Consider the following 22,450-nt stretch of genomic DNA (forward strand, 5'->3'; position numbering starts at 1 on the left):
AGCAGCTAGCAGCTGACCTGATGACAGTAAGGGTCCCAGGTTAAGAGGTCCCAGAGGTTTGGCCTACTAAGTAGCCTGCCTACAATTTTAAGCGAGAACAAAAATTGTCGGTGCACGAGTTGGCTCCCTCTTCTTGGATCCATGGCGACCCGGTGATTCTTCCTTCAGTTGCATATCCCGATATAGTCAACTACCTGGTTTTCTCGCCGAGCCCACACACAGCGGAAGACCTTAAATCCTACAAAAGTTTGGAGGCTTATAACCAGATGGTGTGTGGATGGGTGAGGGAGACGCAGTACCAAGTCATCAACGACCAATGTGTTGTGAAGGCCAAAGTAAGTAATGCAATAACGTCTTTAATCAACCTAACCTTAACTGTATGACATCATTGCGATACTCAAGGTGTAGCCAAGTGACTCTGTCGTTTTTATTTTCATTTCAAAGACCGAACAAGACAGAGTTTTCCCTCGTAGATCCTGGTTGAGCTTTGCCAACCACAAGCGCCTCCTTTCCTCTGATAACTTCTGGCATTCCTCTCCCTGGTTTTTAATAACTTTTGGAAGTCGATAATATTCCAAATGGTTTTCTCGGTCTGACCTATTGGTACAACCTAAAACACGGCAATAATTAACCATTTTCCTTGACGCCGTTCGGGATCTACTTCAGTGCCTGTGCTTTGTTGTGATGCGGAGTACCTCCAACATGGCGACTTCGGGTCTGATGACGCGTCGTGAAAACCCTCTATTCAGATTGATAAATCCCACGGTAAATTGGCTGGTTTATTAAACAGGGAGGGACTATAAATCCTGTCTGTTTTTTGTATTTCAAGAGCGAATTGCTCCACAATGTGAATACAGATTGCTCACTTACTTTGTTGGTAACCGTTGTTGTATAATCACAATATTACACTTGAGGAGGCCTATACTTCAGTAATTTCGGACCTTTAATTAAACCCTCTCATGTAATATGGCTTAAACAAACGTCAACATTAAACGCTGATGCAGTTTTAAATGTTTTATTACCACAAGTTTACAGACGTCTCTGCTGATTGAGTATCACCTGTGACCTGAGCCGACACACCCACCAAACGAGAGAAACATATCTCAAACATAGACTTAATATTTACAGTCTATCATCTCACAGTTGCACACCGTTCTGAGAGATCTCTCCCTCTCCCTCCCTCCCTCCCTCCCTCCTTGGAGTCAAAAATCCAGCTGTTCCACTAGCTGTTCCCTCTAGAGGCCTGAAGAACTTCCATTGTGCAATCTGGATCTGCAGCATTTTTTTTTGTTGCATTTGTTTTCGGGGTTTGTGTGCTTTTCTTTTTGCATCGTTTTTTATTTGCAGCGCGTTTGTGTATTTGGTTGTGTTGTGTGTATTTGCAGCGCGTTTGCTGAATGCTGCACATGTGTTGTCAAATTAATGAAGTTGTTTTCTTAATTTGCTTGTGTTTTGTCTATTTGCTTGTGTTTTCTTAAGTTGCAGGGCGATTGCCCCTGTCGGTCACCATAGTTTCGGGAAGAGGCACACAAAAATGTCTCGCTAGCGCCCCCTACAAAACTGGAAATTAGTGTGATTTTGGCCATTTCCACATGTCGTACTTTAACGACCTCCTCCTAGAGATTTCATCTGATCGACTTCAAATTTGCTCTGTGCCATCTTAAGACCTTAGAGATGAAACGTTATTAAAAGAATTGTAATAGCGCAACATGTTTTATAGAGAACCAACTTCCTGCATCGAAACAGGAAGTGGATATAACTTGAGTGTACATTGACCAGTTGGCTCGAAACTTTTCAGGATTCATAATATATTTAGAAGAGTCCAACCCTGAGGATATACAGGCTGATATTGACTCAAAGTTATAGCAACAAGAAGTAGGCCTAAAAGTAAAAGTGCTATACTTTAACGAACTCCTCATACTGATTTCATCCAATCAACTTCAAATTCGTTTTGTGCCATCTCAAGACCTTAACGATGAAAAGTTATTAAAAGCTTGAGTTTTCGTCCAACGTGTGGGTGTGGCGGCCATTTTGAGCATTTATCTATGAACGAAAAAGTTGTTGTAACTTGAGTGTACATTGTCCAATTTGGCCGAAATTTCTCACGATTGACAAGGGTCCAGGCCTGAGGACATCTATAGGCCAAAATTGGCTTTTGGTCATAGCGCCTTCCGCTGACAACAGGAAATCAGTCTAATATGACAAACATCATCCGATTTACATGTAACTTATGTGTGGTCTACATGTCATACACAAGGGGGTAAGCTTCTCCTCACAACGTGTACCTCCTATGGCGCCATTTTGATGCTAACAAGCACTCACCCCTCGTTAGCATCCCATTGACTGCCATTCATTTTAACGTCACTTTGACAGCGAATAACTTTACAACTGAAGCGTTTAAAAACTATTTGTCCATTGTTTATTTAAAAAAAAAAAACAAGACAATGTATAAAAGGCTCCATTACCTTGTATTTCACATTATGGCTCCGTAGCAGACGTTTTTGTAAAAACAGGCTAACGATTGTGTCATAACCACGGGACTTACTGTCGCATAGTAGAGGAATTACCGTTCAGTACAGGAGAAGCTCGCAGGCAGTTTCGACTTACATTAGCTGTTTAAGTTTAATTACTAATGTTAACTAGCATTTTAGTTAGCAATAATTAGCCTGTGCCTATGTTATCTCCTTACATATACCTACGCTCTCCGTCTCTGCAATATTCGGAATGATTGAGATTTCTCTTGGCACAGCTACCAGAAGACTTACAACTTTCATACAGGTTGCTCACGTCACATTTACGTCGTCTCTCAGTTGGAGGCTGCGGAGTAACGCTCGGCGCTCACCAGAAAAGTGCTTCTAATGGCCTTCACTGGTCTCCGTCCAGAGCAATGGGATCTGTTGGTCCATTCTATATACAGTCTATGGTCATACTGAGCCGCCCCCTGTACATTAACCACGCCCACTTACTCAGGCCATGCTCCCTTTCATACCATTTGAACCGTTTAAGGTAGAGTCTTGTGTGAGGTGTCATTGAACTCAGCAGAGTTCCTTCTTCATTGGTGATGGTTTGGCCCGCCCCCCTATGCTTAAGCCATGCCCCCTTTTCATAACTGGTGACCCGTTTAAGGTAGAGTCTTATATGAGGTATCAATGAACTCAACAGAGACTTCCTTTTTTATTGGTAAAGGTTTGCACCGACCCCTATGCTTTAGCCATGCCCCCCATAACTAATGACCCATTTGATGTGGATTCTTGTGTGAGGCATCATTGAACTCTGTGGTGAGTTCCCTTTTCATTGGTGACCGTTTGCCCGCCCTCTGTAGTGAGTTCCCTTTTCATTGGTGACTGTTTGCCCACCCTCTCTACTTTGTTAATTTGCAATACATTACTTCCAACGTGTCTGACAGTTGCACAAATGCAGGGTCACGTGGAGCGGCGTCCGCCAGTTACCCCGACGTGCACGGAGGAGCGAAGGCCCGTCCAACGCTGCTTGCAGCTTTAATTACATTTATAGTGGCGGCACCCTCTATGGCCATAGTAATTGTGAGGAGAGCAAAGCAGAAAGTAAGGTGACAAAGTATAAAAATGCTAAGTTCCACGAACCACCATCTTTTTCTAAACATAACCAAGTACTTTTTGTGCCTAAACTTAACCAAACTGCGACCATTTCACAACGTTAATGACGTGTTTTCCTGCCACCACTATAGGGGCGCTAATGTATGAAACGCTCCTTTGGGTCGGATTAGAGAGTAGGAATAAACGACCTATATCATCGTACCATTTGGAGTAGTAGGACTGAAGCTGCTACTGTTCATGCTCTCCTGTATGCGTAGACAGGAGGCGTAGACAGACAGTGAGTGGTCACCACCCACCAACATCAATGTTCTCTATTTTTAATTGGTGACAGCAAGGCCAAATGCTGCCACAGCGCTTGGCTACGTCCAATCCTACCAGCCTGTATGCCTAATGTTACATCGCAAGCTGCTGCTATCCACCCAATTGTCCTCACGCAGCTAAACCGTATCATAAACTTTCTTGTCTCAGACCAGCTAATCTGACTGTGATGCTGATGTTGCTCCCAGACACTTTCTCCTCATTAATATGTCTGCTCTGTGCTGCTGAAGGGTTGTATCCATCAGGGAACTCACATTCCAGTAAAATCAGCTCCTGTTTTGTTTCCCTCTCTGGTTTCTGTTGCCATGGTCACAGAACGAGCCACGGCTGCAGCTAACTGCTTGCTAAAGGCAGGCCTTCTGCCCTGCCTTGGAGTGTGGCCACTCAAAATAATTTTGCCTTGACACATGGTCAGACAACACATCAACCTCGTTTGTTAGAAGCATGCTAAGGCTTTAAAGGAGACCTATTATATAGCATTTTTAGGTTCATACTTTTTTGTATTTTGTGATTCTACTAAACATGTTTACATGCTTTAATGTTCAAAAAACACTCTCCAATTCTTTGCTCTGTTGCAGACTGAGTATATAGCAGGACTTTCTACCGTGAAAAATCACCAATAAAGGCTTCTAAATAGGGCTGTCAAACGATTAGTTTTTTTTAATCGCGATTAATCGCTGAATTGCTATAGTTAATCGCGATTAATCACATGTTTTATCACATGATTAAAAATCTATTTTGCATTTCAGAACTGTTTTTAAGTACATATTAACAATGGAAAGCAATTCTCACCAGTGTATCTTGATTGGGAATCAAATGAATGCAAAGAAAGTGACTTTATGAACTTGATTTTAAGATTTGTATTTGTTTATTATTTATTTATTTACTGTAAACAAAAGAAAAATGTGTGAATCTAGTCACACATTTGAATCTAGAGTCAATATAGTGTGCAGTAACTCCTAAATAATTTTGATTACTCACTGACGTCCAGTGATCACCTTGCATCACTTTGCAGCAGTTCTAGTTTGGCTGCTTTCTCGTGTCGTACAGGCTGTGTATGTGTGAAACTACTGTCCCCCTCAACGGCAATGTATAAGACGGGTCAGAACATGCCAACCGTAGAAGACCCAAGTCTTCTACGATGCGGACAGGTCTGCAGTTAATTGCCACCTATTCATACCAGGAGCGGTAGTAATTTTTTTAAATTTGGTTTCATCCACAAGTTGGCAAGTAGCACTCTCCAAAATAGTGCTTTGCCTGAGCCTGCTAGCATCAACCTGAGTCACGTTAACTGTACTATGCTTTTCTCGTAGGTGGTATCTCAAGCTTGATGTGCTTCGGTGATATTTTAATTTTCGGCTTTACACAATGTGCATATGGCTTTCGACTTGTCTACAAGCCGTCCGGGAGTTTTGGAAAATAAAAAGCGCCATTCAGAATTGCGTTGCTGCTGTCTTTCTCCATCATGCCTGCAGCTGCAGCAGCAGGATGTGTTATGAGGAAGTATGGCAAAGGGTCAAAATAGTAGCCTGTTAGGCACGACGTGAAGCCGAGTGAAGTGAAAATAAATTAATAAATGGCGGCATGCGATTAAAAAAAAATTAACGCGTTATACTCGGCCCTTAATCGCAATGTGATTAACGCGTTAATGCTGACAGCCCTACTTCTAAACCAAATGACCAACATTGGCCACCAACATTACAGCAGTCGTTAGCACGCAGCTACTGTTGTTAGCAGTGGACACTAATAGAATATAGCAGCACTTTCTACTGTCATAAATCGCAGATAAAGGCTTCTAAACCAAATACTACATAATCAGAAATGTTTCAGGAGTAATGTGACTCGGAATTGGGGAGACTTTAACAACATTGGCAGCCAAGATGACATATTGGAGACCCGCTTGGAGTTGCGGAACACTCAGCCGTATGGGGTGCCGTTTGTAAAGCGGCTCACACTGAAAATAACAGCAACATTTTGTCACATTTAGTTTCAAACAATGTTAAAAACTGGTATGAATTTTTGAGGGTCACTTTTTTGCACATTTAAAACAATATTTATCAACTTAGAGATATTTTAAATAGTTAAATCCAAATATTAAATGTTACACCTAAATGTTAAATCTAAATGTTAAATCTAAATGTTGAATCTAAATGCTAAATCTAAATATTAAATCTAAATATTAAATCTAAATCTAAATGTTGAATCTAAATGCTGAATCTAAATGCTAAATCTAAATATTAAATCTAAATGTTAAATCTAAATGTTAAATATAAATGGTAAATCTGAATCTAAATGCTAAATCTAAATATTAAATCTAAATGTTTCGGGTGAAACTAAATATTTAACTAATATGCACATTCAAAATGCTTCTCGAAACATTTAGATTTAACATTTAAATTTAACATTTATTTTTAACATTTAGCATTTAGATTTAACATTTAGGTGTAACATTTAATATTTGGATTTAACTATTTAAAATATCTCTAAGTTGACAAATATTGTAAATGTGCAAAAAAGTGACCCTCAAAAATTCATACCAGTTTTTTTAAACATTGTTTGAAGCTAAATGTGATAAAATGTTGCTGTTATTTTCAGCGTGAGCCGCTTTACAAACATACACCCGAGAGTAGAAAAAAAAACTGTTGAAACCGAATGTGTTCAGAACAGTTGGGAATCTTAACGTTTTAGCTCACAGGGATTTCTCTGGAATATGTTTTTTTAAGTACTGTTTATATGTTTAGTTTTGCAAACTCCTATGTACTACAGAGTTATTCTATCATTCTGCATCACAGCTGAGTTGACAATGGCAGTCAATAGAAAGTAGAGCGTCACTACTCTTCTACTGATTCAGTCAGTAAAAATGATGATTCCAGCCTGAGAGCTTGGTGTTAAAAGATGTGTTTGTACATAAACAGAACTCCTCTAAACTCCACTACATGACATTTTCTTCAACAAGAAAGTGGTCCAAACCGGTTATCATGTAAATGGAGCCTCCGAAACCTTTGCCAAATGTCCTTTCAGTCTTCTTTGATACAATCTAGGAAAACCAAACTTTAAAAAAACATTTATTTTGCTTTAGGCTGTTCACTACAAAGCCGCTTGCAAGTGTAGTTGTCATGCTTTTATGTTTTGTCTGTGTGCTTGTTTCTTTTTGTCTGTATTTCATGGCTTACACACACCATCTAACATAAAAAGCCCGGAACAAAAGAAACAGAGATTGTATTCCTTTTTTTCCCTCATTTTTTTAATTCTTTGAAGTCCTTGTTTTTTTTTGTTGTTTTTTTTTACATCACCATCCGTGGGATTTGACACTTTATCCATAATGAGCAAGCATCCCAGAAACCCCACAGCCACCAAGACAAATACCATCACACAGTTTCACTTTCACAAGGGGGAAAGGCTTACAGAGGGGGGACGAGAGGGTTGAGGGGGGCAAGGAGGTGTTCAACAGCATCAACAACCTCAGAACGGAAGGAAGCTCCTCTCAGCCTGCAGCACGTTGCGTACATACATATCACTCATATATCATTAGCATAATATGGCATAGAAAAAGCATCCAAGCTGACAAGAGCATTAAAGGAGTACAAGTGTGTTTTAGTGTGTGTACATTGAGGAGGCATGGGACACGGTGAGGATGCCAGCGTTGAAAGCTGTTTTTTGTCAATTCTTCAGGCATGGGTGCTGCATCACAGCAACGGCTGTTTGATGCATGTGTGTGTGTGTGTGTGTGTGTGTGTGTGTGTGTGTGTGTTTCTTCTATAGTCTGTTGTGTGCTGTCAACTCTAATAATTCTTTTTAAGCAGCAGGGGATTCTGGATTCCATGCAATTTAGCACAGGATTATGTAGAAATGGTGCAGAGCTGTTACAGAATAATTGTGTGTGTGTGTGTGTGTGTGTGTGTGTGTGTGTGTGTGTGTGCGCCAATAGCACTAGGTCAGGACGGGTTGCTATTAGTAACCTCCAATCTGACAAGCGTTGCCATGACAAACAAAAAAGCAGAACCCTGTGAGGGTGGAGAGGTCTGTCGCCTCGGCAACAGCCAGAAACAACGAAAGAGCCAGAGAGGGAGGGAGGGGAAGAATGAAAGAAAGAGAGAGAGGGGAATGAAAGGAAGAGAGGTGGATAAAGACAAATTGAAAGGAAGGAGTGACATGGAAAATACTAAAATGCAAGGAGCAAACTGTCTCACGAGAGCTACGCTTGCTGCCAATTAGTATTCGTGTTTAGGACTTCACCTCCCATCTCTTCTACCACATACTTTCCCACCTGAAGTAACAGGAGGGAGTCATACAGTGTAGAGTATGTCTATAAGAAAAGAGGGCTACAAGTATCAATGCAATGTTAATAAGGATGGATTAAAAAAAAAAAGGAAAAGAGGCAACAGTAAGCCACTGTGAATGGAAGAAACACTCGTCAGACACACAGGGTCAAATTCCTCACCGCTTTGTGTGATGTGCGCAAGTTGCTGTGGAGATAGAGTTTCCATTTCCCATTCCTATCTTGACTCATCTTTGAATGTTTCAGACACATTTCATTCCCCCTGCTTTTGGATTCTTTAAATACATATACCATTCAGAACGCTGACAGACTTCTATATGCTTCCAGTTAGACCAGAGGAGAGAAAGCCTGAAAAACTGGAGTTTGAAAGCACAAACACAGAGGTGATGTAGTTCGTATGTATCTACATTATATGTATGTGTGAGGGAGTCAGGGGCCAGTTGAATGAGCTTAAATGTCACAGCTAACTAAAGCTAACGCTAGCTCTTATGTGCTGCTACAGCAACAAGTAGGTAGGTAGGTAGGTAGGTAGGTAGGTAGGTGTTAATATGAATGCAGGATGGTCTACATTAGACTAGTCTAAATAATTGAAGACCAGTCTAAAGCACAGACTAGTCTTACTCTACACTTATGTAACTGGTCCTTATGTCAGGGTGAACTTGTTGCTCCGTGTTGAGTCATGGGGAAGAAAAAGGCTGCAGAGAGACGACTGGTGGCCAAGACCTCGTTGACATAACTAACACAGGAAATCAGTTGCTTGGCTTAATGAAAACCAGATCATGCAAAAAAAAAAGGAAGTACGAGTGCTCAGCACAACCCGGAGCAATGTCACGTCAACAACAGTAAGGAGCACTGTACAGGAGCCTGCTGTGCGTGTCCCATCCATCACATCAACACTGCACACTAGTCAGAAATACATTAGCTCATTTCTACTTTCAAGCGTAAATCAATAGTGCTGAGCCCTTAGGCACCTAGTTACAGAATGACACTAAAAAGCAGTTTGACAACAAGTTTAAAAACTCTAAAACATTAGAACATTTTTAAGATAATCGAGCATTTTCCGTCTTTACAGGGGCTCTACCGGCAGAATAGGCCCTATGAAAGCGCAAAATCTGGCACCTTTGAAATCGGTTTATCCTGGCTATTTTACATCTTCCTCTTTTTTTTTTATCTTACATCCTTCACTTACCTCAATAAGAATAACAAAACAAGAACAAACCAAACTATCAGTACAACTACTGTGGGTTCAGGCACGTAAAGAGTAGAAAAGAAAGAGGGATTTTGATGAGTATAAAACAGTCACATTTGGAGGAGGAGAAACATTCTGTAAGTAAATGCACTGGTTGGCGATGGGACGGTTATCAGTTAACAGCTGTCAATCGAAAACCTTTATGGACCTTTATGATTCACAGGAATCCAAACAAAACCGGAAAAATATGTAGCTGCAGAGTGAATGGCACCTTCCCCGCACCTCTACAAGTTCTCTAATAGGACGGCATTGAGAGACAATAAGGCAAGGAAAGGGTGAGTTTGAAGTGACAGTGAGTACAACTTTCTCTTTCCTCCCTAAATCTTTCCTTCAACTCTCCCACTTAACAATGGCCTATCGCTCAGAGATGAGGCATTACGCTCTATTTACTACCTGCCAAAGCTCCTTCTCCTAAACAAGCTCTAAGGCAGCTGCCAAATATGGAATATGGTTTTCAACTTATGTGCCTTAGCAAAGCCACAGGTGGGAAAGCATGAGACGAGAGCCAGCGCAGCCAGAGTCGATAACCCTAATAAAAGATTGTGGTGTTGTTCAATTTTTCAAACCTTAAGGCCGTCCTCATGGCAAATAATCAATTGTAGATTGATTACAGCAGTGTGTGACGGATGGCGATGCACTGGAAAGTGAAGCAGTTGAAATGCAACATAATACAAATCACAGATAGCTTGAAAGAAGTATTCTATTCTTGTCAGCTGAATAAACTGTAACACGGTTCAATTTCAAGCAACTTACAAATTGGCCTTTTTAAGAAAAGCAAGAAAAGAAGGTAACAAATGGTTTTGTACCCATGCGCCATTTAAACTACTCCCCAAAATGAAAAGAAGGAAGAATGGAAATGCAATAGACATCCGGCATGAAAATGTTCCTCTTCTCCTAACTGTTAATTCAATTTAGTCCCACTTGACCGCTCCATTAAAACAGCAAAACAAACATCAAAAGGATACATGGCAGGGAGAAAGTATGGTATAAAAAAAATAATGCAGTCAAAAGTGCTCAAATAAGGAGTGTTTTCATTTTTAAATCATATGAGGCAGACCCTTTTTTTTCTTTTCTTTTTTTTTCTAACTGTGTCCTCTAGGATGGGGTTTTGGGGAGGAGGAGAGTGGGCAGGTGAAAGGTGGTGAAGGAGGAGGCGAAAGACGGAGGCTGATGGATGGCCCAGTCAGGTGCTGCGAAGGGTTTCGGCTTCTGGTGTCGTGACGTGGTTTCTCCACCCTTCAGCTCCTGTTGGCCGTGCGTCCTCCGATCTTTGTTTCCTCCCTGGCGGCCGAGGGCGGAGCTCTAACCCAGGCTGGTGATGTTGGCCCTGCCGCCTGGCGGCGCCACGATGCGCTGGGTGTTCCGGCGAGGAATGTTGTCGTCAACCTGAGCTCCTGTGAGATCAAAAGGAAAGTTGGCTTTTCAAGGTTGTGTTGATACTTGGGCTGAGTTCCAAGTCACATACTTTTTCTTTTTATTCTCAGTATGTACTGCAGCTGCCCCTTACAAAGTATGTACTGTTGCATGCAGTATGCATACAATTGGGACATACTACTTCTTTATATCATTCAATTCTCAATGTATGTTCCAAATGTTTAACACTATTCATTATATAAAAGTGGATATTGTTAATTTGTTCATACAATTGAACTATCATTGGACTACTACTACTACTACTACTACTACTACTACTACAGCTGTATCGTTAAAAAATAATTAATACCAATACCGTGACTTTGATACCGGTTCCTAAACAATTTTTTTCAATACCAATTTTATAAAAGAAGAAATTACAACATTAGACATGACGGCATAAATCTTTGTATTTATTTTTCAGCTCCTACTACATGAGCCCCGTCTCTCAGTGTAACGTAGAGTTTCTCCTGCGTGGTCTCTACGATGTCTAACGTTAGACAGCCAATCACCAGCTTTATTAGATCTTGGTAGAAGCATGCTGCATGCTTATTGGCTCTGGAAATTGGGTACTGAATGACGAGGCGTTTTTCGATACTCTATAGTTATGAGGCTGTGCCTAAAATGTACTGAATTCAGTACCCAGCCCTACTTTTAGCTACCTGTTTTATACATGCGTAAAAGTGTATTTGTCTATTTTTGAGAGGACCTGTTACGTGATTCCACAATTTATCCAATAATCAACGATAATAAAAGATCACTGCATGCAGAGAGATTAAATAGGCCTCAATGGGATTATTTAATTATGTGTATAAAGGGCAGATAATCCATTTAATGTATTTTCAGAATCAAGTATTAAAAGAGTAGTAGTCTATATCCTCAACGTTCCACTTCCGGGATTGCTCCGGTGCCGCAGGAAATTCCGCCGGATGCATGTTTTCGCCGATGTCCGTCACCTTCCGCTTTCTGTGGTTAACTGCTCCTCAGATATCTGCAGGTGAATCCAGACAGCTAGCTAGACTATCTGTCCAATTGTGATTGGTTTAAAGAAATGCCAATACACCAGAGCACGTATTTCTCCCATCCCGGAATGCTGTGTGGACTAGCCAGACCCTCCTCTGCTTCGCAGCGTGTGGATGGCCTGGCAAAGCGAGACTAAAAGAGTAGTAACAATGATTATGGACTAATGTCTTCACTGACCGGATAGGCTGAAACCAGACTGGTGCAGGTTACGGACGGGCTGGTTGGGCTGCTTGGCAGGTGAGGTCTTGGCAGAGGAGGCAGGGGTCATGGTTTTCGGGGTGACTGACACCGACACCTCGCAGACCGGGCCGTCATACAGTCCTCTGGGTACACCTCTCAGCTCAGCCAGCTGCATTTAAAAAAAGGAAACGGACTCAATTGTCATGGCAGTGAAAATGAACAAGGAAATTTACCATCCCCTAAGAGGGAGGCAGGTTTTGAACACATCTATAACACGTTGCGTCATTCCTCCCAATTTCCACAAAACAAATCAATAATCATTATATAAAAAGGGCTGGGTGTGTGGAGCCTTCTTAACAACAACAACAACTTCACTAGACAAAGTTTGGACAAAGTTGACAAGTGGCTGTTTAATGTATTGCCATAATCAAATCAGCTAAAATGCTTAAAACAGAGATACTAGCAGACAAAAAGCGGTATTGTACCCTGCTGCGAGCTTTTATCCTCTTGTAGACGTAGTCCGGGAAAGGTTTGCGGGCCACGTAGCGTCCCGAGCCCTCAGTGGTGTGGAGGGTCCCTTCCTCCAGGACGATCTTGCCCTGGCTGATCACCACCAGAGGCCCGCCGCGCACCTCTGTGCCTTCAAAGATGTTGTACTCCACAGTCTGTAGAGGAAAGCAATGATATAAAAGTAATTGAGAAGGAAGGCTAAGTACGAATAGTATGTCAATAACGTTTCAAGTCCAACATCCAATACATACAGACAAATACAAGTAATTGTTAATATCATTTCATGATGAAAAAGGTGAGTAAATTCACTTTACGTGTGTTTATTATTCATCTTAGGTAGAGCTGGGCGATATGGAGAAAATCAAATATCACAATATTTTTGGCCAGATACATCAATGTCGATATTCCGGCGAATAGTAGGGTTGACTATTGGTGCTTTTACAAAATATTTAGAGAGTTTTGATAAATAATCACCAATAATATGGATACAATGACAATGAAAGTGGGTAAAGACTAATCATAAAACAGCTAATAAGTCTAGTAAGTTCAGAATATGACCACTTTACTGTAATGTAGCCTTTAAAACGCTCAATGGTGTTTCTTGCCTCCAACGGCGCCTTCCAGGCAGCTAACCCTAACCTTAACCCTAAACATAACCATTGCCGTGCTGCCTGGGAGGAGACGTTGGGGGCAAAAAACACCAAAGACCCTTTAAAACCAGGAAAAGACAACACGTGTCATATCAAGAGATTACGTTATCCAAAATTTAAGACGATATCTAGCCTCCTATATCGATGTCGATATAATATTGATATATTGCCCAGCCCTAATCTCAGGTACACATTTCTGTTTCGGATTGCCATCTCCAGCTGTAAACTGCATTTACACTAAATCAGGCGCTGCGGCGATAAGCGCAGGACTGTGTGTGGATGTGACCCTTAAATGATGCATTTGTGTCTTCCATGATGCTAGCATTTAGCCATTCTGCTAGTATGCCAGGTCTTAAAGCGTAACTCTCACCAAAATGCAACCTAGGGTCTTTTTGTGAATGTACCCGAGTCAAACTTTCATTTAAAAGCATTTTTAGGACGGAAGAGTCACTTTTAAGATTTACTGTATTCTCGTTTTTCGGTCAAATGGCCTTTTGAATGGGAGTGCTAGGGGAACTTTTATGCTAGCCTCAAAATAGCTATTTTTAAAACACTAAGAAGGCTCGACACAACATGAAACTTTGCTCCAAGTATCGCCAGGGGCTCTACACATGAACGCAAGCATTGAGAACATTGTTTGTGTACCCAGAGTTTACTAAAAAAGAAGGTTTTGAGCAACTCACGTTAGCAGTTGTTGTTTACTAGGGTTGGGCATCGTTTGGATTTTAACGATTCCGATTCCGATTTTTCCTTTCGATTCCGGTTCTTATCGATTCTCGATTCCGATTCTTATCGATTCTCGATTCCGATTCTTTGAGGGGTGGAGTTGAAACGGATCACATGCTTATTTCACAAATAAGAGGAAAGTTTTATTTTGATTCAATGGTTGTTTGCAGTTTTACTGCTTTTTCAACGTAAAATAAAGCCAGACTAGAGCGCCGCTTACTGTGCTCCAAGGCTGCAACACAACAAGCGCCTGGCTGCTACGGAAACCAAAAGTTGCACATGTTAAATTTGGAACCCACTGGTTCCCACCCACTGGAATCGTAATTTTTGAAACGATTCCAAATAGGAATCGGTTCTCGATGCCCAACCCTATTGTTTACGCTATCCGCCATTTTCCCAGTCCAAAATAGGCGATCTCCGAATGCGAATGAACGGACTCCATAGGAGGAAATGTCATTCTCCATTTTGAGGCTAGCATAAAAGTGCCCCTAGCACTCCCATTCAAAAGGCCATTTGACCGAAATACGAGAATACGGTAAATCTTAAAAGTGACGCTTCCGTCCTAAATATGCTGTTAAACGAAAGTTTGACTCGGGTACATTCACAAAAAGACCCTACGTTGCATTTTGGCGAGAGTTACGCTTTAAGAGTGATTGTCTGTCCGCATCAACAGATTCAAAAAACACATTTACTTTCAATAACTAACCAGGATGCGAGGCCTAATATTACGGTGCGTTTTACACTGGTGAACAAGGCCAAATTGAGCGACAACATGTGAAACATAACATTGTGTTTTGTCTGATCACTGGTTACATGATTGGCCACCTTCGGACATGACATTGCATTTCTTCTAAAGTTGATTCTCTTTTAATTGAATTTTTCATCGAAGGGGCCCCTGCCTTTTTTTCCTGGCATCCCATGCGACCCCCACCGCCGCCTGAGCAAACTACCCACACTCAAATGAATGGAAGGACTGAACCTTTATTTGGTGTGACTGCAGCCTAAGTAAGTCAGTTTTGTGCTCAAACAAATGTCTCACATAGAGAAAATCTCATGTCAAGTGTGTTCACACATCACAACTCATGTAGCTTTCCTGATCGATGTTTTATAGTCACCGTGGATGGCAGCCCTGCTGGATAACAGCAGTGAGTTGGGAAAGGAGGACAACAGAACAGAACAAAAGAGCTCTCTTCTCACACAGACTGCCTAATTATGGTTTTAAAATTCCTTTTGTTATTGAAAGAAAGTTTATTCTCTTAGCTGGATTTTTGTGAGCATGCCAAAAATGTTCTCATTCTACCCTATCGGTCCCAGTGGTGGGACTGATAGGGGAGACTGTTAATGCTTAATTGAGGCTTATGTAAACAGATTTGAATATCTCTGGATCTTACAGGCAAAATCAGTTGTCAAACTTGGTTGTAAGCTCTTATTTGTTGTTACAGATGTCCAGGAAACATGTATGCATCAGGGTTTGGATGTGTCCCATTCTACTGCACTTAGAGGCTGTAAATACTTAACTAAGTAGTTGCTTTGTTTATTGATTGATGCTTCTGTAAACGACTCACATTCTGGTTCTACTTTATCAATTTCTGCCTGATTTATATATTGGTGACACGGCTGTTTTAAGCATAGTAGCTGCCAGTTCCACCAAAAACCTCACGGATTTCAATCATTAGCTGGATTATTGTTAAAATGCATTTAGGTGAACCTAAAGTCTACATGAATACAACCAAACAGCCCTGGTTATCCTGAAAAAAGAAATATGCAACCCATCCATATTTGAAGCTAATAAAATACTTTGAGAATCAGATAAATGCAAGCAGCATTTTGGGTTGGAGTTTTCCACTCAGTTAATCATATAATTATGTTGCACTCTCTAGGCTTTTCTTCACTGAACACATTGCAACATCATCCATGACATGTCTGACAGTGATTTTTAGTTTGTTTTTAGATTCAAGGCAGGTTGAAGTTCGACAGCTGTGATGGTTTTACTACAGCTGCTTGTACCTCAAACAACCAATGCAGAAAATCAAATCCTACCAGAAATACCTTTAAAAAGTAGCAGAGACACAATCTTCTCCAGCTGATTTTCTACCATCATAAAGATAATGTAACCTCATGCTGTATCTGGGAATGCTGCTGCTTTAATTTACAGATTTATGAAAATCTCACTCAGTCTTTCTCTGGAAACTTGCCAAAGCCACGTTGATAAACTTCCAGTTTGTGTTCACACATGATGCCAGCATGTAAAATTGCCAGAATATTTATGGATTAAAGTGCTTGTGAAAGGAGCTTAACTGATTTACCTCGCACAGAGTTGAAAGTGTTCCCTCTGGCCTCTAATGCTAATAAAAGAGAGCAAAGTTAATCGTTGGGGTGGTGGGGGGGGGGGGGGGGGGAGTGATGTGGCGTAGAGAGGCCTCAGTTCTCAGGCCAGGGGAGGAAGAAGAAGAAAAAGAAAAAGAAGAAGCGGGGTAGTCGGAGTGCTTTGGGTGTTTGGGTGTGTGTGGACAGGGGGGGGAACTGGAGGTTGATGTGTGACGAATTTGGAAGCTATATGATTGCTCTCTCCTAAAAGCTACTGGAGCTGAGGTCATGGCAATCTGGTGGACTGTTAAAGCCTGAAATGAGATCACCAGTAGGCTGGGCTATTGTGTGACACACACACACACACACACACACACACACACACACACACACCAAATGAGCGGTTTCTCCCATGAACATTAGTCTGTCATTTTTCTGACCAAGCCGAATAAAAAGAAACCAAAGAACATGACGGGATTGAGCAAACAGAATCCAAGAACATACACGGCAATAGTCTCTGTCACACACACACACCCATAGTGTGTCTCACTATCTTTGTGGGGACCTGTCATTGACATAATGCATTCCCTAACCCTAACCTAATTCTAACCCCAAGTCTTAACCCTCAAACAGCCCTTTAAAGTTGTGGGGTCCAGCATTTTGGCCCCACAAAGCTGTCCGGACCCCACAAGTATACTGTATTCCCGGTTTTTGGACCCCACGAATGTAGTTAAACAAGAACGAACACACACACACACAAGTTCTCTGCAGATTTTAAGGATGACATCACTCCCTCGACGCTGCGTGAGGCCCACACCCTGAACTGTTCAACAGTCAGATGGCCATACAACAAGAAGTGGACTAATAAACCAGTTGCTCTGGCTGTCATCAATAACATTAGCTGAATTATTATCATTAATCATTATCACATAGTAGCATATTTTTTTGTTAATAAGATTTATAAATAATGATGGATGTCATGTAAAATCACTACCTTGCTTAAATCAAGCTGAATCCGTGCACAAAGCCAGGTCCATAAAGACGTTTTTGTCTTTAATTAAGTCCTTTTTTGTAGATTTGCAGTTGATTTCTTAACTTTTTTCAAGAATCAGTTATTTCTGTCAAAACAAAAAATGGTTTCTAATGGTAAAATTGTTTCACGTGTTTAAATAAATAAACTATGGACTCAAAAATGATTTGACAAGATGGATCTTTTTCATTTGACGTTACAAGGCCTAACACTTTTTGTTTTGGGCATTTTTTTTTTTTTTTTTTTTTTTTAAAAAGGCGTTTATTTTGACAGGACAGCTGAAGACATGAAAGGGGGAAGAGAGGGGGAACGACACGCAGCAAAGGACCGCAGGTCTGACACGAACCCGCGGCGTCGAGGAGCGCCCGCTCTACCAACTGAGCTACCCGGGCGCCCGCAAGGCCTAAGTCTTACCAAGCTGTAAATACTATCAGTTATGAAGTTGAGTGAAGTTGGTACCGAGTTGTGGCTCTTGGCAGAGATAATCTTCGTGACGTCTGGGTCCCACAGCACCAGGTCGGCGTCTGAACCGACAGCGATGCGACCCTTGCGCGGGTACAGGTTGAAGATCTTGGCGGCGTTGGTGCTGGTCACTGCCACAAACTGGTTTTCGTCCATCTTACCGGTCACCTGAAATGAATCAGAGCTAGGATTGAGAATAGTACAGGGGTCACTTTCCTACTTTAGTTTGGACTCACTTGTCCTGGATCTTCTCTGTGCCTTTCCTTTTCTCGCATGTTTAGTCAATCATTCTTGCTCAGTGTGAAATATTGCGCGTTTTACGGTTACAATAATTTGCTTAGTCTATGTGTGTTATGATGGATGTGCATTTTTCTGCGTGCATGGTTTTAGCTAAAAAAAAATTCCACCCTCTGCCTGTGTTGTGTTAGTGGTGCATGTGTCATGTCAAGTTTCTATCCTCTCTATAAACACTAGCATTTATTCAAAGCTAAATGCTAATGATGAAATGTATCCATATAACCCGTCCCTAGCTCACCTAATGCTTCATTTGATAAATACACATACCACACACTTGTCCCAGATGATAGACATCCTCTCCTCAGTACCGTTGACGCCTTCAGGAATCAAGCTGAAGTCATCTTTGCCAACAGCACGCTGGGAAGTGTTGAAGGGACAGTGTGCACTTCCTGTCACCTGCAGGTCACCACTATATAGATGGTCAAGGTGTAGAAAGAAGAAGGATAGAAAGAAGTGATGTTGTGTTCTTTGAAGAGAAAATAAAGTTGTAATATTTTGGCATTGGGATATTTTTCACTGTATGTCCAGTTTAAATGTCTGGATCATCTCTTACCAGGAGAGCAGGGAGTTGAGATAGTCTGGTGTGGTTGGGTCGGGGCTCAGAGCAGGGGAGGTGACGTAGGCAGCTGCCTTGGCCCAGTTCTTGCTCCAATAGTGAGAACCATCTGTTCCCAGGCTTGCAGTGATTGGCTCTCCGTAGACCACAGTGCCTGAAAGTCCAATCACAATTATAACCACAGATAACAACGTGGTTCCTTGTGGTTTGGGGCCATTTTTGATGGTTTGGGTCCCTACATTTCACATATAATGATTTTTAGAAAATAGTGTGATTTGAACTTTGCGGCAGTTTGCGAAAGACCCTTTCCTGTTTCAACATAAATAATGCCCCCGTGCACAAAGCCAGGTCCATAAAGACATTTTTGTCTGTAATTGAGTCCTTTTTTGTTCAATAACCAGTCAATTTCTAACCTATTTTCAAGAATCAGACAGTAGTTTCTAATGGTTAAAGTTTTTAGGACTCAAAAATGATTTGACAAGATGGATATTTTTTTCATTTGACATTAAGAGGCCTAACTCTTATTGAGATGGAAATATGATCAGTTGTGAAGTTATCAGAGAAGTTGGTACCGAGTTGTGGCTCTTGGCAAAGATCATTTTTGTGACGTCTGTGCCTGAAAGTCCAATCCCAATTATAACACCAGATAACTACAGTACAGTGCTGGACTTTGTTTCATGCATTGTCATGTTGCGCATTGCAACGTTTCCTGGTGTACATGCTTGTGTCTGTTTTACAGTCTGTTTTCTGTTAAACCTACTGCATGAATACACTTGATTGGAACTGAGTATATGAAAGTAATGTTCAGTGATTAGGTGTTTTCTAATCCAAAACCTAAATAGAATTGTGGAAACCCACAATTGAAATATTTATGCCTGTGTTAGTGGGGTAGACTGAGGTTTTGTTTCAAGTCTCATCTCTGTGGTTTCTAGTTTCGGAAAAGAGACATTCAAATGCTAACAAACTGTGGAGGAAATGTTGATTTAATTAGCGCAAGATGACATGTATATTAGAGACTCACCCTTCTTCCTGGCCTGGGCGATGACATCAGCAGCACTCTTGCTCATCACCTTGGTGACATAGAGAGGGCAGTTGGTCTGATTGGCCACAGTCACCGAGCGGTTTACAGCCTCCGCCTCCACCTGGAGAAGACAAGGGACGATAGAAAGTAAAGGGATGGCATTAGTTTGACCCCCTTTCTTCTTTATGCTTTTCTCAACACTGACCACCACATGTCCATCATGTTCATGATTTTCCTACTAACATAACCTACACAGCTCTTCATGTTCTCTCAGTTGTATATACACAAAATAAAATAAAAAATAAACATCACTTCCAGATTTTATATGATCATAAGATTTAAAACTTTGGGGATGGGGTTTTGAGTGATGACATAGAAGCTAATAGTCTCTCAGACTTTTTATAGATACAATAAATTATACACCGATAAAATGAGAAGATAATTAAAAGACAATCAAAGCAAGATAAACAAAATCAACTTTATCACAGCCCTTGGGAAATACTCTTAACAGAGTAGATTTATACTGAAATGGAATAGTTAAATCATTTTGGACAGTACACTTATTTTCCTTTCTTGCCAAAAATCTAATGAGAAAATTAATACCACTCTCATCGCATCTATTAAATATGAAGCAACCAGTAGCTGGTTAGCTTAGCATGAAAAAGCCTTCCCCACATGTCATTTTACACTTAAAAAAACCAAGATATAATGTGTTATTTAATGAGCTTTAGATTCCAGTCTTTGTACCAAGCTAAGCAGCTACAGACAGCTGCTTCATATTTACGATACAGACTTGAGTGGTTTCAATCTTCTCATCTACACTCGGCAAGAAAGCGAAGGAGCGTATTTCACAAAATGTCAAACTACTCCTTTTGATTACTTTAATGTCCTTAAGATTTGTTTTCCATCCATAGCAACAAAAACACTTGAGAGAACCTTTGCAGCTTTTTTTTTTTTTTTTTCGAGAAGTGAGATGGCAGGATTTTCAGTGTTATTTCAGATTATTTCAATGACTAACAATAACAAAATGTTCCAAAAAGAGAGAACAATGTCCATTCTTCATCCCGTCTTCAATTGGATCATTTTGCCTTTTTCCCCTTCCTTTTTGCCTGAGGTTTTTGATAACCATTCCATAAATCACTAAATAATAACAGTTTGGATTAAAATCAAGATTTGATTCATGAGAAATCATTCAGTATTTAACCTCACTGTAACTTATTTGAAGCGTGCAATCACCATAGAGAATGGGGGGGGGGTCATGTCCCCCTCCAATATATATGAAAAATGGAAATTTGTATCATCATCAACTTCCTCCAAAAGCTAAAAGAAATGCAATTTTCTAAATTATTTTTTGTCTGCCCCTGCCTTAGGAAATAGATAAGAGAAACGAAGGCATTTTATAAAAAGGAGAAAAACAGGAGGTTTTAGCAATAAATACATGCCATAAGTCATACTTCATTCTCTACTTTGTTCCCACATCTGGATGTCCATGAGTAAGAACAATGATTTATTTAGAGGATGTGCTCTTATCTGTATAAGGTGAATCTGAAGAGGATATTTATCTATTTGCCAAGGCAACGAGACACCCACGGCTTCAACGGAAAACTGTCAAACAACGCAACACCAACAGTTGTAAGGGTTGGAGAAGTCTAATCCCCTAAGCATGAAAAAGGACTTCTGCAAATACAACTCTGAGATGAACTCACAAGCTGGACCAGCTTCCCAAAGGCAGCTTTTGACTTTGGGAAGCTGGTCCAGCTTTTTACCTAAAACCCAGACAGGTCAGTCAGTCAGTGTCCACATAGTCTATATCCACGACGTCGCATTTCCGGGATTGCTCGGTTGCCACAGGAAATTCCGGATGTCCCTCTTTTTGGCCGAATGTCCGTTTCCTTCCGCTTTCTTTGTATTGGAATTTTAAAGTCTGATTGATTTATGAGGACTATGTTAACTGCTCCTCAGATCTCTGCGGGGTAAATCTAGACAGCTAGTCAAGTCAAGTCAAGTTACTTTATTTGTCCCCCAGTGGGGCAATTTGTTATGCAGCAGATAGTATAATAAAAAATTAAAAAAAACAGGGGGTCAAAATAATAACTAACGCTATAAGACCTGAAGTAACTATTCACAACTGGGCACTTTTTAAGAACAAGCACCGTTTGATTTTTGTGAAATCAGCAATTTTTCACACATAAGTGTATTGCAGCTGACATCCCACTGATTGTCGAGTCATATTCGAGGTATTAACATTTGTAGTACAGTTTGTTTGACTGATTACTGAAGACAATTTAAAGGGTTATAATTTACTAAAGAATGTGCATCTATTTGATATGTGTCATTTTCTGCAGCAAGTACAGTGACCTGTTAGAGATTTATTATGGAGTTATGTATAAAATCTAGGTATGGTCAGTAAAATGAGCCAAGGATTCATCCCACATATTTGATAAAAAGGTATAAGAATTTAGAAGCTAGCTAGACTATCTGTCCAATCTGAGTTTTCTGTTGCACGACTAAAACAACTTTTGAACATGCACATGTTCCACCAAAACAAGTTGTTTCCCGAGGCTATTTTGCAGCTCCGTCCGGCGTTTAGCGACACCCAAGACGATTGTGATTGGTTTAAAGAAATGCCAATAAACCGGAGCACGTTTTTCTCCCATTCCGGAATGCTGTGTGGACTAGCCAGACCCTCCTCCGCAGCGCTGTGGAGGAAGGTCTGGCAGTGTGAGATTAGTATCCACAGTGCTGAAACTGTCTTACCTCCTCAGGACGGCTCAACACGTGTCCCTCAGGACCAGTGATCCCCTGCTCCAGCATCCTGTGCTGCTCCTACACACAGACACACGCATACAGACAC

At 40.9% G+C, this 22,450-nt stretch overlaps 1 protein-coding gene across 1 annotated transcript in view; it reads right to left on the minus strand.

The window, feature by feature from the left end:
• Window positions 1-10,449: 10,449 nt before the first annotated feature.
• Window positions 10,450-22,450, minus strand: part of dpysl2b (dihydropyrimidinase like 2b) — a 33,953-nt gene continuing 21,952 nt past the window's right edge. Inside the window, exons 7-14 of the mRNA XM_078272037.1 lie at window positions 22,354-22,422; window positions 19,597-19,717; window positions 18,573-18,729; window positions 18,287-18,428; window positions 17,720-17,890; window positions 12,523-12,702; window positions 12,035-12,206; window positions 10,450-10,815 (exon numbers count right to left, since the gene is read on the minus strand). Coding sequence (XP_078128163.1) covers window positions 10,724-10,815; window positions 12,035-12,206; window positions 12,523-12,702; window positions 17,720-17,890; window positions 18,287-18,428; window positions 18,573-18,729; window positions 19,597-19,717; window positions 22,354-22,422 — 1,104 coding nt within the window. The 3' untranslated portion in view covers window positions 10,450-10,723. The remainder of the gene's footprint in view (window positions 10,816-12,034; window positions 12,207-12,522; window positions 12,703-17,719; window positions 17,891-18,286; window positions 18,429-18,572; window positions 18,730-19,596; window positions 19,718-22,353; window positions 22,423-22,450) is intronic.

This window comes from Sander vitreus, chromosome 16, assembly GCF_031162955.1.
Source record: "Sander vitreus isolate 19-12246 chromosome 16, sanVit1, whole genome shotgun sequence".
In the NCBI taxonomy this organism is placed as follows: Eukaryota; Metazoa; Chordata; class Actinopteri; order Perciformes; family Percidae; genus Sander; species Sander vitreus.